The sequence below is a fragment of the Hyperolius riggenbachi genome, chromosome 4 (assembly GCF_040937935.1).
Source record: "Hyperolius riggenbachi isolate aHypRig1 chromosome 4, aHypRig1.pri, whole genome shotgun sequence".
NCBI classification, from domain to species: domain Eukaryota; kingdom Metazoa; phylum Chordata; class Amphibia; order Anura; family Hyperoliidae; genus Hyperolius; species Hyperolius riggenbachi.
Window position 1 is genome coordinate 194274346 of NC_090649.1, and position 16197 is coordinate 194290542.

The window sequence follows — 16197 nt, forward strand, 5'->3', positions numbered from 1 at the left end:
GCTGGTGACACCCTGTGCAGTACACAGAGTCTTACAAATCTATCAGCTGATTAAACATCTCCATGAGTGCTCCTAAGCATTGCCTTCCCTAATAAGCAGACATAAATTCTCACTTCACATCGTAGAATTTGAAGTCTGCAAACACACCCAGTTGCCAGTTTGCCACTTCCACTCAGGTGTTCTGTGACATCAGCTGTCTCAAGCAGCACTTGTGCCACCAATTTCCACAGTAGAGACTGCAATGATGTTTTCTGAAGCCATTATAATGCATGTAGTTGGACTAAAGAAAATTGTGTTTGTTCATTTTCTCCAGGAAAGTTTAGAAAATCTTTAATGCCTCTAATGTTTTGCACAGAGATGAAGTTGCTCACCTGTGTATATTAACCTAGGGTAATTTGAACACAAATGGGGTCAATTCATTAAAGGCTGTGCAGGAATAAAATCTGGACAGGAAAATACCGCATTCGGTACTTTAGACTTTTGTGTGCTAATTCATAATAATGTTCACAGGTGCGGTAAAAGTTTTGTGAATTACCGAAGCTCATTGACAACAACCTGTTAGTAACAGCAGAAGAGAGTTACAAACTGTTTCGTGCAGTAAAGGCATTACAATAGAAGAGGCATCCCAGATATCCCTTTAAAAGTACATGTTTTGTTATACTCCCTCTGCTGGCTCTGAATCTGTCTATTAGTCTTTCTTAACATTCTATTTAATTGCCACAGCTTACAAGAACTTCAAGAAAGTTTACCCATGCCATGTTTAGGTTATTTTCCCCACTAGCTCCTACACATCTTCAAAATAGAAACCTGAGAAGTTAAACAGCCACACAGCCTAAGGTATTCAGGGGAAGCCTGTTTTGTTTAATTCTCGCTCTGCTGCTGCCTGGGGGGTTTAAAAGCTTGTCCTGCCGGCGAAGGCTGCGGGTCCTATCAGATTCCATCATTCAGACTTGCAGGAGAACAGGGGCTGTTTCTATTGGCTCTCTGCTCCTGTCAGTCACAGCTGCCTCTGCTTCTGCTTGCGAGTCACGGCTCCCAGCTTAGTCTCCTCACACTGACTCTGCACTCTTTTCACAACTTCAAAGCAGACGGTATTATTTTGTGTCTTTACCGCAAGTTGTAGGCTTTTATGAATTTACATTTACAGACATGTGTTGAGGTATTTACCACACAAGTCAGTAATTTACCTCACCACTCGGTAATATCAGAAGACAAAATTGCAGGAGAAGCACCACTAGTAGAGCCTTGGTCAAGGTCTCAGTGCCAATAGAGACCCTCAGTCATCCATCCACAAGTAGGACCGGCACCACTCAAAAAGTATTTATCAGCTCTTTTATTAAGCAAACATGGCTAAGCAATAACAGACGCTGTTTCGGGCCATGCCCTTTCTCAAATTGCAGCAGCCTAAACCAAGTAATTTACCTCACCACTCGGTAATTTCAGCTTTTCCTGCGGTAACAGCTTTTATAAATTGACATTTTCCTAAGTGCTCGGTAAAGTCAGCTGTTTTCTGCATTACCGAATGCGGTAATGCTTCATGAATTGTCACAAATGAAGGATAGCCATTCTCATCTTGTTGGAACTTAGATGTTAAAGGGAAAAGCAGGTGCTGATAGGAGTGGTCAGTTTACATACAATTAATAATTAACCCTCTGTACTCAAAACACACACTCACAGCAATGTGGAACGCTAGTAGCAATAAAAACAACTTGGTTGCAAACAAAATCATATTTGGTTGCAAAATGGAGGATCTTAGCTTCCAAAATGGACTTTAGCATTTTATATGGGACCAATTCAGCACCAGCACTGAGTTTACAACACAGATGTTCTGTATTAAAAAGACTATAAAATGGTCACCTGAAATCTAGTTTCCAGGCACTAACATTCTTTGTCCATCACAAAAAAGGGTACATTAATTAAAAGCATTTTATCAGTTTATTATATTGCCAAGTTTTGTTGCTGTAAAGAATTATGGAAAAACAGTGGAGCCTCATTGTTTTAAAATCATTTAAAGGGACTCCGAGCAGTGCAGAAACTATGGAAAGATGCATATCATTTTAAAGCTCTCTTTCTCCTCTTTCCAATGATATATAAAACACCACCCTACGTCTTTTAGTTTTCGCTATTTTCGCGATTGAAATTGCCGCGGCCGCGATTTCGATCGCAAAAATAGAGAAAACTAAAAGGTGTAGGGCAACGATTTAGGTGTCGTCAGAAAGAGGAGAAAGAGAGCTTTAAAATGATATCCATCAAGCCATAGTTATATTGTATTACACAGGACGACACTTTCCCCAGTGTCAGCAGCTCCATTCTGCTAAATGCAGCTGCTGACTTTGACAAAAAGTCGCCCTGAGTAATACAATATAACTATGGAAAGATGGATATCATTTTAAAGCTCTCTTTCTCCTCTTTCTGACGACACCTAAATCGTTGCCCTACGCCTTTTAGTTTTCTCTATTTTCGCGATCGAAATCGCGGCCGCGGCAATTTCAATCGCGAAAATAGCGAAAACTAAAAGGCGTAGGGTGGCGGTTTATATATCATTGGAAAGAGGAGAAAGAGAGCTTTAAAATGATGTGCATCTTTCCATAGTTTCTGCACTGCTCGGAGTCCCTTTAAAGTATAATGTCTTGTCCGTAATCTTAATTGGAGTGCTTTATGTCTGTCATTATTATTTAGTGCACCGATGGCTGTTAACTGGGTAAGTGGCTGAGGTAGTGCGCAAACAATGTGGACAAGAGTTTAAAGTGGAACTGAAATGTCTTTAACCTCCTTGCCGTTCTGATTCTTTCCAGATTTTAGGGTCTAAAAGCGGTGCAATTTTTTTCCACTCTTTCAGACCCTAAAACCTGAGAAAAATCATTCTGGCAGGGAGATCTGCAGCAAAATAAAAAAAAAAAATGTACCTTCCTGGGCTGCTGTGCTGCAGTTTTCTCTTTGCCCACAAGATGGCGCTAATATACATATAAACGAACTTCTCTATATTTCTCTAATATAGAGAAGTTCGCTTTCAATATTAGCCCCGCCCCCGATGACGTCACGCTGCCACCACCGCTCTGCTGCCACCACCACGGCTGCGCTGCTCCAACTGGCCGCCGGGTCCCCGGAAGAATAGCGGGGACATGGGGGATCCCAGCGGCCCGGGAAAGACCCCACACTGCCGGGGAGAGAGGCTGGAGTCCCGCTGCGCAGCAAGATCGCGCGCGGGACTCCACAACTAAAGGTAAAGCTCTGCAATGCCTACCCCGACCTGAGCTCGGGATCACCGCTAATAGCTTCTTTTTTCTACCCCGAGCTCAGGTCGGGAAAACTGGCAAGGAGGTTAAAAAATAAGAGTTACACTTACCTGGGGCTTCTGCCAGCCCCCTGCCGCTGAGCTGTGCCCACACCGTGACATACAGATCCTCAGTTCCCCTGCCATGGCTCACTTTTCTTCACATAGTAAAAGCCGACTTCTAAGTCTACCTCCACTGCGCCCTGGCCACGCATATCCTCATACGTGTTCCCATGTCCAGGAGCGTACTGTGCAGGCACAGTACGAGAAAATCTCTACTGTGCCTTGGCAGTTCGCTTCCGGCGATGGGAGCGTGAAGGAGGATGCGCACTGCCAGGGCTGCACAGGCACAGTGGACACCCACTGTGCAAAGTGAAAGTGAGCCGCGGCATGGAAACGGAAGATCGGTATGTCACGTCGCGGGCACAGGTCGGCGGCAGGGGGCTGGCAGAAGCCCCAGGTAAGTGAAACTCTTATTTTTTTTTTTTTGTTTCAAAATTTTTTATTGAATTTTTAAATGTTCATAATAAAGACAATACAAGAGATCATCAGTAGGAACCAGATGGAGCATACAAAAACACAAAAGAGTGTACATTAACATTAACAGCAATACTCAACGGGGTAGGGATTGCAGAGAACAATGTAGGATGTGTCCCAGAGGGTTAAACCCAGCTATCTGAGACATGCTTATGGGTATCTGAGGGGGAAGACCTGGCAAGAGACCAGAAACACTTAGGGCCTCTGGGGCTCGTCGTCCAGCGATAGACGAGCCACCGAGGAGGTCTCATATACAGGTAGAGAGAGGAGTAGGAAGAAGAACAGAGAGAGAAAGGGAAAGAATCGAAGAGTAGAGAAGGGGGAGAAAAGAAAGGGGGAAGAAGAAAGAAAAAGTGAGTAGTGGGTAGTCCCGTCCTATAGCCTCGTTATCAAAGAACCATCCATTGATGCATGTTCGAGTTGAATCCAGGGGTCCCAAATCCGTTCAAATTTTTTAAGGGATTCCTTTAGGATGCTAGTTAATTTTTCATTAATCATGAAGGAATTAAGTGTAGACTTTACCTCACTAATGCTGACCGAAGGTTTTTTCCAATTAGCGGCAATGGACATAGCCGCCGCGGAAAAGACAAAGGAAGCTAGCTTATTTTGAAGCAAAGTCAAAGATCCCACTTTCTCGTGGAGAAGAACTTGCCAAGGGTCTTTTGGGATGGGTTTATGAAACATGGAAGAGAGAAGTCGGTAAACCTGACACCAAAATCTAGTGAGCCGTGGACAGGTCCACCAAATATGTAACATGTCGCCTAAAGCCCTACAGCCACGGAAGCAGAAAGGGTTCGCGGAGGGGAACACTTTAGCTACTCTAGCAGGAACTAGATACCACCGGGTCATCACTTTGTAGGCTGCCTCGATTGTGTGTAGATTAGAGAAGCAGCTTAGCACTCTGCTCCAGATGCCCAGCCAGTCCTCTCTATCCTTTGTGCCTGGCAGGTCTGCCTCCCATTTGGTAACATAGGCATGGATGCAAGGGCAGTTAGGGCGGGTCAAGAAAGAGTAAAGTGTGGATATTAGTCGTTTGGAGTTGGGTCGGTGTAGGCAGATGTTTTCAAATGGTGTAGTGTTGTATGGAGGGTCTATGTTATGGATTAAAGAATGTATCCAATGTTTAATTTGTAGATAGCGGAAAAATTCTTTGGCAGGGGCCTGGAAAGTTTCCTGTAGTGCAGGCCAGGAATAGATCCCTCTAGTAGTGAGAAGGTGCGTAACCTTATTAAGGCCCTTTTCGTCCCACCATTTGAATGCCAATGGGTTCTCAAGTCCCGGAGCAAAGAGAGGGTTGTTAGTAAGTGGTAGTAGAGGGAGATGAGATGATAGAAGATTAGCCGAGTGTCGGATCGAGTCCCAAACCTGCAAGCTATGTAGTAAGGGGGGGCTGAGGGAGGGGGGGTCTCAGTTTGTGCGGTAACCAAAGGTGAGTGCTTGGGAGCTGAGGAGCGCTGTCAGGAATCTCGAGAAATACCCACAGGGGGGTGTCCCGGGTTTGGAAAAGCTTGGTAAGCTGAGTAATGGTTGCTGCGCGATAGTAAGAGCTAACCTGAGGAACTCCGAGACCGCCATCTAATTTGTGGGCAAAGAGGGTGGATTTGTTAACTGTTGGGTGTTTGTGGCCCCAAATAAAGGATTGTATCCTGTTTTGAAATATACGGAGGTAGTGGTTAGAGACTTTAACGGGGAGGGTGCGGAAGTAGTAAAGGAGCTTGGGTATAAAGGGTATAACCCCCTTGCTGTTCCAATTGTGTCGGCAAGGGCTCGCTACATGATAGCCGCTGAGCAGCGGCATCCCCCACCCACTCCGATCGCCTCCGGCGATCAGAGTAAGCAGGAAATCCCGTTCAGAATGGGATTTCCTGCTGGGCTTCCCCGGTTGCCATGGGGATGGGGTGGGATGACGTCACTGACGTCAGAGGGAATCCCGATCCACCCCTCAGCGCTGCCTGGCACTGATTGGCCAGGCTACACAAGGGGTCTGGAGGGGGGGCGGCGCGGCGGGTAGTGGCGAATTGGCGGCGAGCGGCGGCGATCGTAATATGCACGCAGCTGCGTGCAATTAAAAAAAATTATGCAAATCGGCCCAGCGGGGCCTGAGAAATCCTCCTGCGCAGGTTACCCCGAGCTGAGTTCGGGATAACCGGCAAGGAGGTTAACGACCTTTCAGTTCTGCTTTAAGCACTTTGTGCTGCAGTATTTGCTTCTGAACAACGCAACTTTACTGTCTTCTCATATTTCCTTATAAGGAGGACATAATAAATAATGCAATGACCTTATGAATGCTCTTCAATTATTGTTAAGTGTCAGATTTTCATCAAGTATACTAAGGCTACTACTAGTGTTGGGCGAACACCTGGATGTTCGGGTTCGGGCCGAACAGGCCGAACATGGGCCAGATGTTCGGCATGTTCGGCCCGAACTCAATGGAAGTCAATGGGGACCCGAACATGCCGCAATACGGCCCCCCTATGGGGTCGCAGGCATAAGGGGGGAGCATGCCCCGATCGCGGGGGGGGGGGGGGGGGGGGTCAGAAATTCCCCCCACCCCCTCCGCTAGCGTTCCCTTCTCTGCCCGCTTCCCCATAACAAAAGTTTGTTGAAAGTTAGTACTAGTACCGGTGGCTGGCTGCTGGCAGTGGAGTGAGTGAGGAGGAGGAGTCCGCCTAGGAGAGTGACGCGTTGAGGCCAGGCAGCGGGCGGTTCAGCGGTAGTACCCTTGTGGTACTTCCGCCCTTTCTCTGACCTCACGTCCTCTACGTGATGACGCATACGAGGGTACGCGTCACGGTACTAGTATTAACTTTCAACAAACTTTTGTTATGGGGAAGCGGGCAGAGGGGGGAGCGCTAGCGGAGGGGGTGGGGGGAATTTCCGACCCCCCCCCCCCCCGCGATCGGGGCATGCTCCCCCCTTATGCCTGCGACCCCATAGGGGGGCTGTATTGCGGCATGTTCGGGCGAACAGGGCCCTGTTCGGCCGAACAGGGGCCCTGTTCGGCCCTGTTCGGCGGGCATTGAATAGTTCGGGCGAACCCGAACTAAAAAGGCCGAACACCATCAGGTGTTCGGCCGAACTCGAACATCACCCGAACAGGGTGATGTTCTGCAGAACCCGAACAGTGGCGAACACTGTTCGCCTAACACTAGCTACTACATGGTAGATATGCTAAAATCTCACAGGTGAATAAGCATTCAAATCGGTTTCTGAATTGTTAAATGGTCGGAAAATAATGACATACATTACTAAGAAAAACAAAAGTTTGCTTTCTTAAAACAGAAAGAATTTGCGATAATTCAGGTTGGAGTGAGCTTGAGATGTCTCCCAGTGCATCACATTACTAACATACACATATATTAGGCCAACGCAATTCAAGATGATAAAAAGCTCACAGGACACACAACTGATATATAGACCTGTATTTTAGATCTTGTCTCAGCTACTATAGACAGTAACAGAAAACATCATATTTGTTTTTATTTTAGTTTGTTTACAGATTGTAAGATGAAATCACACTTTCAGATGAGTACTAAAAGCACATGGTTTAGATTAGAATCATGTGCATTCAGCATTTTAGGTAGATATTCCTCTCACCAATAGAAGGATGTTAGTAGCACAAATAAGTTTGCCTTTTTTATACAGTTTGTATATATATTGTACTTTTGTAACTTATTGATTTACTCTTTCCACAATAAACCTAGAATTGAACAATGCAGATTCAGAAAGCAAACTTGTTAGAGGGTGTAAATGATAAGTACAGTGTTACATTTGAAACTTTTCAGATATAAAAACCTTTGTAAAGCTGTGTTTGCCCGCAGCTGTGTACTTATCGATACAGGCTGAAAACCTCTCCACACTGTTTCATGTTAGCAGAGTTGAGGTCTTACAAATGTGCTTACTTATTTTATACTTCCTGTGATCTACAATGTCCAAACTGCTCCTTTCAGCACAAAGCTAATGTAGTTCAGAAATGTTGGGAAATTAAGTTTGGTAACTATTGCTCTTCCTAATTTTTATATTACATGGTTACACTTGATTGCCCCATCCAACAGCTGCATCCAGAAAGGAAAGGAAGCAGATTGTATTGCAGTGGCAAGCACATGTGGCCTATATTCTCAATTATACACAGTGTATATTAATGTGAAAACCTGATTACTATAAGAATCCACTTTTTCTAATTTTAGGGTTTGGGGCTTTAACCACTCTGCGACCGCGTCACCCAGAATTGCGGCCGCAGAGTGGCTCACCTGGGACCACCTAACCCAGGATTGCGTCATCTCGCAAAGCGTGAAATTTGCAGGGAATGAGCACTGCGATCGCAGCTAGCAGGCTGTTAAACAAAAAATATATCTACAGGATCTTCTCAGAAAATTAGCATATTGTGATAAAGTTCATTATTTTCTGTAATGTACTGATACACATTAGACTTTCATATATTTTAGATTCATTACACTATAACTGAAGTAGTTCAAGCCTTTTATTGTTTTAATATTGATGATTTTGGCATACAGCTCATGAAAACTCAAAATTCCTATCTCAAAAAATTTGCATATTTAATCCGACCAATAAAAGAAAAGTGTTTCTAAAACAAAAAAAGTCAACCTTCAAATAATGATGTTCAGTTATGGACTCAATACTTGGTCGGGAATCCTTTTGCAGAAATGACTGCTTCAATGCGGCGTGACATGGAGGCAATCAGCCTGTGGCACTGCTCAGGTGTTATGGAGGCCCAGGATGCTTCGATAGCGGCCTTAAGCTCATCCAGAGTGTTGGGTCTTGCGTCTCTCAACTTTCTCTTCACAATATCCCACAGATTATCTAAGGGGTTCAGGTCAGGAGAGTTGGCAGGCCAAATGAGCACAGTAATACCATGGTCAGTTAACCATTTACCAGTGGTTTTGGCACTGTGAGCAGGTGCCAGGTCATGCTGAAAAATGAAATCTTCATCTCCATAAAGCTTTTCAGCAGATGGAAGCATGAAGTGCTCCAAAATCTCCTGATAGCTAGCTGCATTGACCCTGCCCTTGATAAAACACAGTGGACCAACACCAGCAGCTGACATGGCACACCAGACCATCACTGACTGTGGGTACTTGACACTGGACTTCAGGCATTTTGGCATTTCCCTCTCCCCAGTCTTCCTCCAGACTCTGGCACCTTGATTTCCGAATGACATGTAAAAGTTGCTTTCATCCGAAAAAAGTACTTTGGACCACTGAGCAACAGTCCAGTGCTGCTTCTCTGTAGCCCAGGTCAGGCGCCACTGGTCCAAAAGTGGGTTCATGCTTCCATCTGCTGAAAAGCTTTATGGAGATGAAGATTTCATTTTTCAGCACGACCTGGCACCTGCTCACAGTGCCAAAACCACTGGTAAATGGTTTACTGACCATGGTATTACTGTGCTCAATTGGCCTGCCAACTCTCTTGGCCTGAACCCCATAGAGAATCTTTGGGATATTGTGAAGGGAAAGTTAAAAGACACAAGACCCAACACTCTGGATGAGCTTAAGGCCGCTATCGAAGCATCCTGGGCCTCCATAACACCTGAGCTGTGCATCAGGCTGATTGCCTCTATGCCACGCCGCATTGAAGCAGTTATTTCTGCAAAAGCGTTCCCGACCAAGTATGGAGTGCATAACTGAACATAATTATTTGAAGGTTGACTTTTTTTGTTTTAAAAACACTTTTCTTTTATTGGTCGGATGAAATATGCAAATTTTTTGAGATAGGAATTTTGAGTTTTCATGAGCTGTATGCCAAAATCATCAATATTAAAACAATAAAAGGCTTGAACTACTTCAGTTGTAGTGTAATGAATCTAAAATATATGAAAGTCTAATGCTTATCAGTACATTACAGAAAATAATGAACTTTATCACAATATGCTAATTTTTTGAGAAGATCCTGTATTTATATGCACAGCACTGCAATCTACTGCAGAGCTGTACAGGGGACAGCTCTGTCATTGAGCTGTTCCCAGGAGAGCCATGAAAATGGATCCCTCTCATAGGCTGATGCCTATGAGAGGTGGTCTCTATGATTGGATGTCGGAGGGAGGGAGGGAGGAGACAAAAATTTAAATAAAATAGACATATTTATTTAAAAAAAGACAAATAAATTAATAAGAAAACAACATCACAGTAGCAATCAGATGTCACTGCCAACAGAAAGCTCTGTTGGTGGCAAGAAAAGGCGGGGAGAATCATTTGTGTGCTAAATTTTAAAGCTGCAGAGCACTGAATTGTGAAAAATGGCCTGGTCACTAGGGGGGGTGTAAGCCTTTGGTCCTGAAGAGGTTAATAAATGCATTAAAATAATATAATAAAATATATTCAGTACCTGGACAGACACATCTTGGCCATATCGCAGTAAGAGCACCAGGTGTTCAAAGTCCTGTCCCAGCAGATCAGCACATACCTCTGAACCAATGAAATCCTGAGCATGCTGCATAATTTCTTCTTGTGGAAGAGCGTTATATTTCCAGTCATATTTATTGTTCACCTTGTAAGCCCCACTGCTGGCTACTTCTGTCAATAACTCCATCTTAATAAGGGCTTTTCTGCAGCATGAGTCTTTTGATGTTTTATCTGAAAATGTAAAAAAAAATATTGTGTACATATAAAATGTAATACTACACATGCTTGCACATGTAATCGACAAACAATAATTTGTTTCAACTGCCTGCAGAAAAGGATCAAGATAAAAATGTGGCCCTGGGCAAGATAGCAGTTTTTGCCCACTGGTGATAATCATCAGGCTTTTTTTTATAAGATTATTATTATTATTATTATAAGATTTGATGGGGGCTAGCATATGCCAGGCCCCTTGACTCCCTCCAGGCCCTAGGCAACTGCCTATGTTTGCCTTGTGGATGATCCAGCCCTGCCTGCCTTACACTAATTGAGTAAAAATTGAAAAATACAGAATGATCCAAAGGTCGGCAGAGGTACAGTAGCCCATATCCGTTAGGCATGTTGCACATCATGATGAGTTTGTGCTGTGGACAAGGACATTGCATCCACAACATGATGCCCTTGTTCACAGTAATTCCGTTGTGTGTCTGTTGTAATGGACATGCTATGGATAGAACAGCTATCTATGAAATGTCTACATACAGGTTGGAACTTTGTATTCTGTCACTGCAGCAAACACAACGGACACCAGACAGAATGGACATGTGGGCACATGTCTGGATGGATCCTGTGCGTAACCTAGGATCTGTCAATATGTACATTGGTCTGTTGTGGCCTGTTGTGACATGGACCATTTTTGAGTTTTGTCTGAACCTAGCTTTATGCTTCCTCTAAAGTTGTCTTCTACATAACAAAATACAGTCAGTCCAGCACTGTTAAAGTGGCCAGTGTGGAAGATGATCACATTATGTTGGAGGATACTTTTCAATTTTAATATGCTTGTACTGCTTTTGGGTCACAGAGGTCTAGGGAAAAGATATTTTGTGGTACTTTGTTCACTTTAGTTCAATCTGACTTTTTGTCAATCGACAATCGACTACCAAATATCACACAACTGAAAAACTCTGATCTAATATCTAGTGTTGCAAGATGATAAACCAGGTAAATGTTCATTTTAAGGGAAATATTGATTGTTTACCTTATCTAACATACCATATATACTCGCATATAAGCCAACCTGTGTATAAGCTGAGGTACCCACTTTTCCCTCAGAAACCAGGAAAAAGTGATTGACTTATGTATAATCCCCCTCCCTAATATAGCCCTTCCACAGTAGCCAGATGTTCCCCCAGTACAAGTCAGCCCCCTTCCCCATAGCCAGATATGCCCCAGGATCATACAGCTGTGTCTCAAGAAGCCACTGGATGGCATCATAGATATGAGACACAGCGATTGCCACACAGGAAAAATCTCTGATCATTGCACAGCTGACACGTTGCTTGCACGCTGCGCTCCACAAGCCAGAGGACACAAGTAGTCTTGTGCAGCGCACTCTGCACACCATGTTGCAGGGGATGGAGGGCACAGACACAGCCGGGTGCAAGCTGGTAAGAGCAGGATTAATAATGCACGATCCTTAGGTCCCTCTGCCAGCAACAAAACCTGCTCCACCATCTGTTTAGCTCCACTGACTCGCATATAAGCCGAGGGGGTTACTTTTCAGCGCATTTATGCTTAAAAATTAGACTTATACGCGAGTATATATAATATATCTAATTGTGTATGGCCAGAATGCATTTAGTCATGTACAATGCCATAACAGATATTATCATGTAGTAAACAATTGCTGCAAAAAAAAAAGTTGTGAATACAATAGTGTACATTAAATATGCATCCTTGGTCAAATTACATATTTTATTGAATTACTATGGGAAGATAATTTAATTTAGCAATGAAAGAGAACAAAAATCTGTAATTTTATTGGTAAAAATATTAGTACCTTTCTTAAAACAGAATTCAGTATCAATAATTGTCCATGATAACAACAATAAGTAGATTGTGTTGGTTCTCAGTAACTGTGGGCTGATGTAAAGTGGTTCATACATTTTTGAAAGCCACTGATTCAGATGGTATCAGTCATAAATGGCATCACAGATGATTCTTACCCAGCAGCACAGAACTGAGGATGTAACCATCACACAGGTAAAGAGTCCAGTACTTGTTTATATCATTGTCTATCTCAATAAGATCTCCTGGATGGAAGAGTTCTGGTAAATCCGCACTACAATAGGATGCCATCTAAAACAAAGCATTGGAGAAAACATTGAGTCATATAGAGAAATTCACCAAAGCTGTAACATAAAGGTACCCATCACAACATGCAGTTATTTGCAATACACAGTATGACATAGGAACATCCTGCATATTATTACCTTTTTTCGTAGTATTAGCCAATCACGACAGCTGAGGCTGCTTGCTAGAACTAGATGCCACTAGTAATTGCCCCCTGAAAACAACAGTAGTCCTGCACCATGCATTTCAGTGTGTGATGCTGCACAGTATGTTCTACCGTGTAATTTACACAGTTTCCTGTATGCACAACTTCCTGTTTGGCAGAAGTCTCATTTGGGACAGTTTCTAACTCTATGTACATTTTATTTACTGTCTCTTATTCATTATTTCTGTATACTATGAAGACCATACTGTGCTGCTATAAAGCAGTTATTTCAGTGCAGTGCAAATATAGTTTTAAAATGAACTCACCTGAAAATCAAGTGACCTCTCTGAGGAAACCTTAGTATACAATAATGATGTGTGTCCTTTACAGCGCTAGCACTGAGGCCCTTGTAATGACATGGCATAAGGCTGCACAGTCCTATTTATAGATCAGACATTGGATCTGGTCTGATGATTACATATGACAGGAATAAAACGTGTTGGTTTGGTATTTCAGCTCATAAACCTAATTATGTCTGTGGCCTCTTTTTTCTAAATCAATGAACTTAACATGTAAAGTGATTTAAATCGTAGACCCTAATCAATAATACAAATTGCACCCCTAATTTTGCTCCTGTAGTGAGATCCGAAGGTTAAACCAACAAAGTTAACAAAGTTTCAAATTTTACAGACAACTGCAGCACAAAGCCACAAACCCTGTAATACTCACAAGCATTTTATTATATTTTTGGATATTTCCAATCAATCAAACTTCAGCTTATGTGCAGTCAAACTGTCAGACTGATTTTAAGATGACAGATGACTTAAAGTCTAAGGTCTTTTCTACTATCCCTAACATACAGTATTTACACTATACTAACTATAACACATACCCAAGATAAGATTATTGTACACACTTTCTTATTAGGGAGACAATTCCAAAGCTGTGAAGTTGCCTCCTCGTGATTCTGCTCTCAAATTCATCTACCAGTAACATTACATGATGACACTCTATGGGCTTGATTCACAAAGCGGTGCTAACTCTTAGCACGCCTGTGAAAACCCCCTTAGCACGTCTAAACAAGCTTTTCACGCATAAAACTTTGCGCGCGCAAAACTTTATGCGCGTAAAACTTTACGCGCGTACTGCACAGAGCGCAGGGCGCTCCGCGCGAAGTGCCCATTAAAGCCTATGGGACTTAGCGCGCGTAAAACTTTGCGTGCACAAAGTTAGCGCGCGATCTGATTGAGAAATCCGGTGCTAACCTACTTAGCACCCTGGTTAGCGCGTCTAAAGACTTTAGACGTGCTAAGTAGGTTAGCACCGCTTTGTGAATCAAGCCCTATATCTTCTTTTTTCAAGAGGACTTTTTTTTTTCATTAAGAAAATCATTATTTTGTTTTGCACACATTGCCATCTTGACTATCATTGATCACTATGTGTTTTTGGGGTTTGGATTTTTTTTTTTGGGGGGGGGGGGGGGGGGGGGGGTTTAGCAAAATTTTGTTTACACTCATTTTAGATGTCACTGCTGTTGGCAACCATGTGTTAATTTATAAATACATACTCAGAATAACACACATATTTATTGAAAATGAAATACCTCGTTTTTTAGAAGAGAAGTTGTGCATTCTGGATTTCTGCTTTGAACCAAAACGCTTCCCTTGAAAAAGAGGTTTGGGGTAATCTGCAACATTTATACAGCCTCAGCATTCCTTCATCCTTTCATAATAAATTTCAGGCTATAGCAATATCACCCCCTCGCTGGTTCCCCCAGGACACCATCATTGGTCCAAAGCATCTAAATGGATTCTAGGATTTTGGCAATAAAATGTTGTCCTGAGCAGGTACTGAGTCCCGCCTTCGGAGTGATGCTTAGCCTAGGCCGTTTAGCTTTGTGGAATTTGCCTCCCAGAACATTCTGGGAGAACAGGCATTATTTTCATTGCCTTTGGAATCCTCAGAAACAAACATTCTGCAGAGCTGCGCCTGACGGGACTAAAGATGTCACCACCTGTGATACATTTCCTAATGTAAATCAGGGTGAGGAAAGGTCTTAAAATGGACACTTTAACCCTGCTATCTTATGAAAATTAGCCCCTAACCGGGCAACTCATTGCTGTAACTTGTTATTGATTTGATCTTCAATCTTTGATCTTTTGAAACTAAAATGGACACTGGCTTGCTCCTTGCTGATACTTACTGCTAAAAAGCACCACCAAAACAGTTTTTTTGAGAGCTAATGTTCTTGTGATGTGCTTATTTTTTTTTTTTGTGTGGCCCACTGACACTTGCATATACAGCCCTGTCTGTCGCAGCTGGCCCTTGCTAATTGCTAATACTGTGCCAGGCCCAGCACATTCAGTGCCTACCTTTTCACTGCACCTGTGTGTGTGACAGCTACACATATTATACAAGCAGTCAGTACTTTTCACTGCATCTGTGTGTGACTGCACATTTGTGCCATTGACACTACATATTACAGCCCTGTGTGTCGCAGCTGGCCCTTGCTTATTGCTATACTGTGGCAGGCCCAGCATAGTCCGTGCATACCTTTCACTGCACCTGTGTGACAGCACGCAGTTTTATATACCAGTCACTGCATACCTGTTCACTGTACCTGTGTCTGTGACAGCTGCACATTTGTAATACCACTCCGTGAATACCTTTCACTGCACCTGTGTAACAGCACGCAGTTTTATATACCAGTCACTGCATACCTGTTCACTGTACCTGTGTGTGTGACAGCTGCACATTTGTAATACCACTTCGTGAATATCTTTCACTGCACCTGTGTAACAGCACGCAGTTTTATATATCAGTCACTGCATACATGTTCACTGTACCTGTGTGTGTGACAACTGCACATTTGTAATACCATTCCGTGAATACCTTTTACTGCACCTGTGTAACAGCATGCAGTTTTATATACCAGTCACTGCATACCTGTTCACTGTACCTGTGTGTGTGTGTGTGTGTGTGTGTCAGTGTTGATCGTATACCTCATTATCCTATTCGAGTTTGGTCGAATTCGGATAGTAAACTATCCGAATTCACTCGAAGTTCGATATTCGAGTTAATCGAATACCCAAATCGATCTCGGATATCCGACGTCACTATCCGAGTCTGTATTCGAGTAAAATATTCGAGCTGGCCTTAAATAGCTTTTAAAACTTGTATTGGAGGTCAATGATGCATGAAACCACCTTTTTTATGAAAAAAAACATCAAGTGATTATGTAGTGATGTAGTAGTTATAAAAAAAGTATCAAAAATAGGAAATTAACTTCATGAAAAGTGTTTGCATGAGAAGGTGTGTCCAAAATGGTTGTAAGTTGGAAGTCTTCATTTACGTCGTCTTCATCTTCTTCTTCTATATCTTCTTCTTCTTCTATATCTTCTTCTTTTCCTTCTTCTTCTATATCTTCTTCTACTCGAATCTTCTTCATCTTCTACTTCTTGTATCTTCTTCAATTATTTTTTTCTTCTTCTATATCTTCTTCTTTTATATCTTCTTCTATATCTTCTTCTTCT

The 16197-nt window shown here is 42.8% G+C and overlaps 1 protein-coding gene across 2 annotated transcripts in view; it reads right to left on the reverse strand.

The window, feature by feature from the left end:
* The window catches only part of PLAAT1 (phospholipase A and acyltransferase 1), a 381602-nt gene extending 368532 nt beyond the window's left edge, over positions 1-13070 (reverse strand). The window contains exons 1-3 of one of the 2 annotated variants that reach the window (XM_068281177.1): positions 12991-13070; positions 12393-12525; positions 10154-10401 (exon numbers count right to left, since the gene is read on the reverse strand). In XM_068281177.1, coding sequence (XP_068137278.1) covers positions 10154-10401; positions 12393-12525 — 381 coding nt within the window. In that variant the 5' untranslated portion in view covers positions 12991-13070. Of the gene's footprint in view, positions 1-10153; positions 10402-12226; positions 12526-12990 lie in introns of those variants that run through there. The other variant, XM_068281178.1, reaches the window with a different exon arrangement.
* Between the last annotated feature and the right edge of the window lie 3127 nt (positions 13071-16197).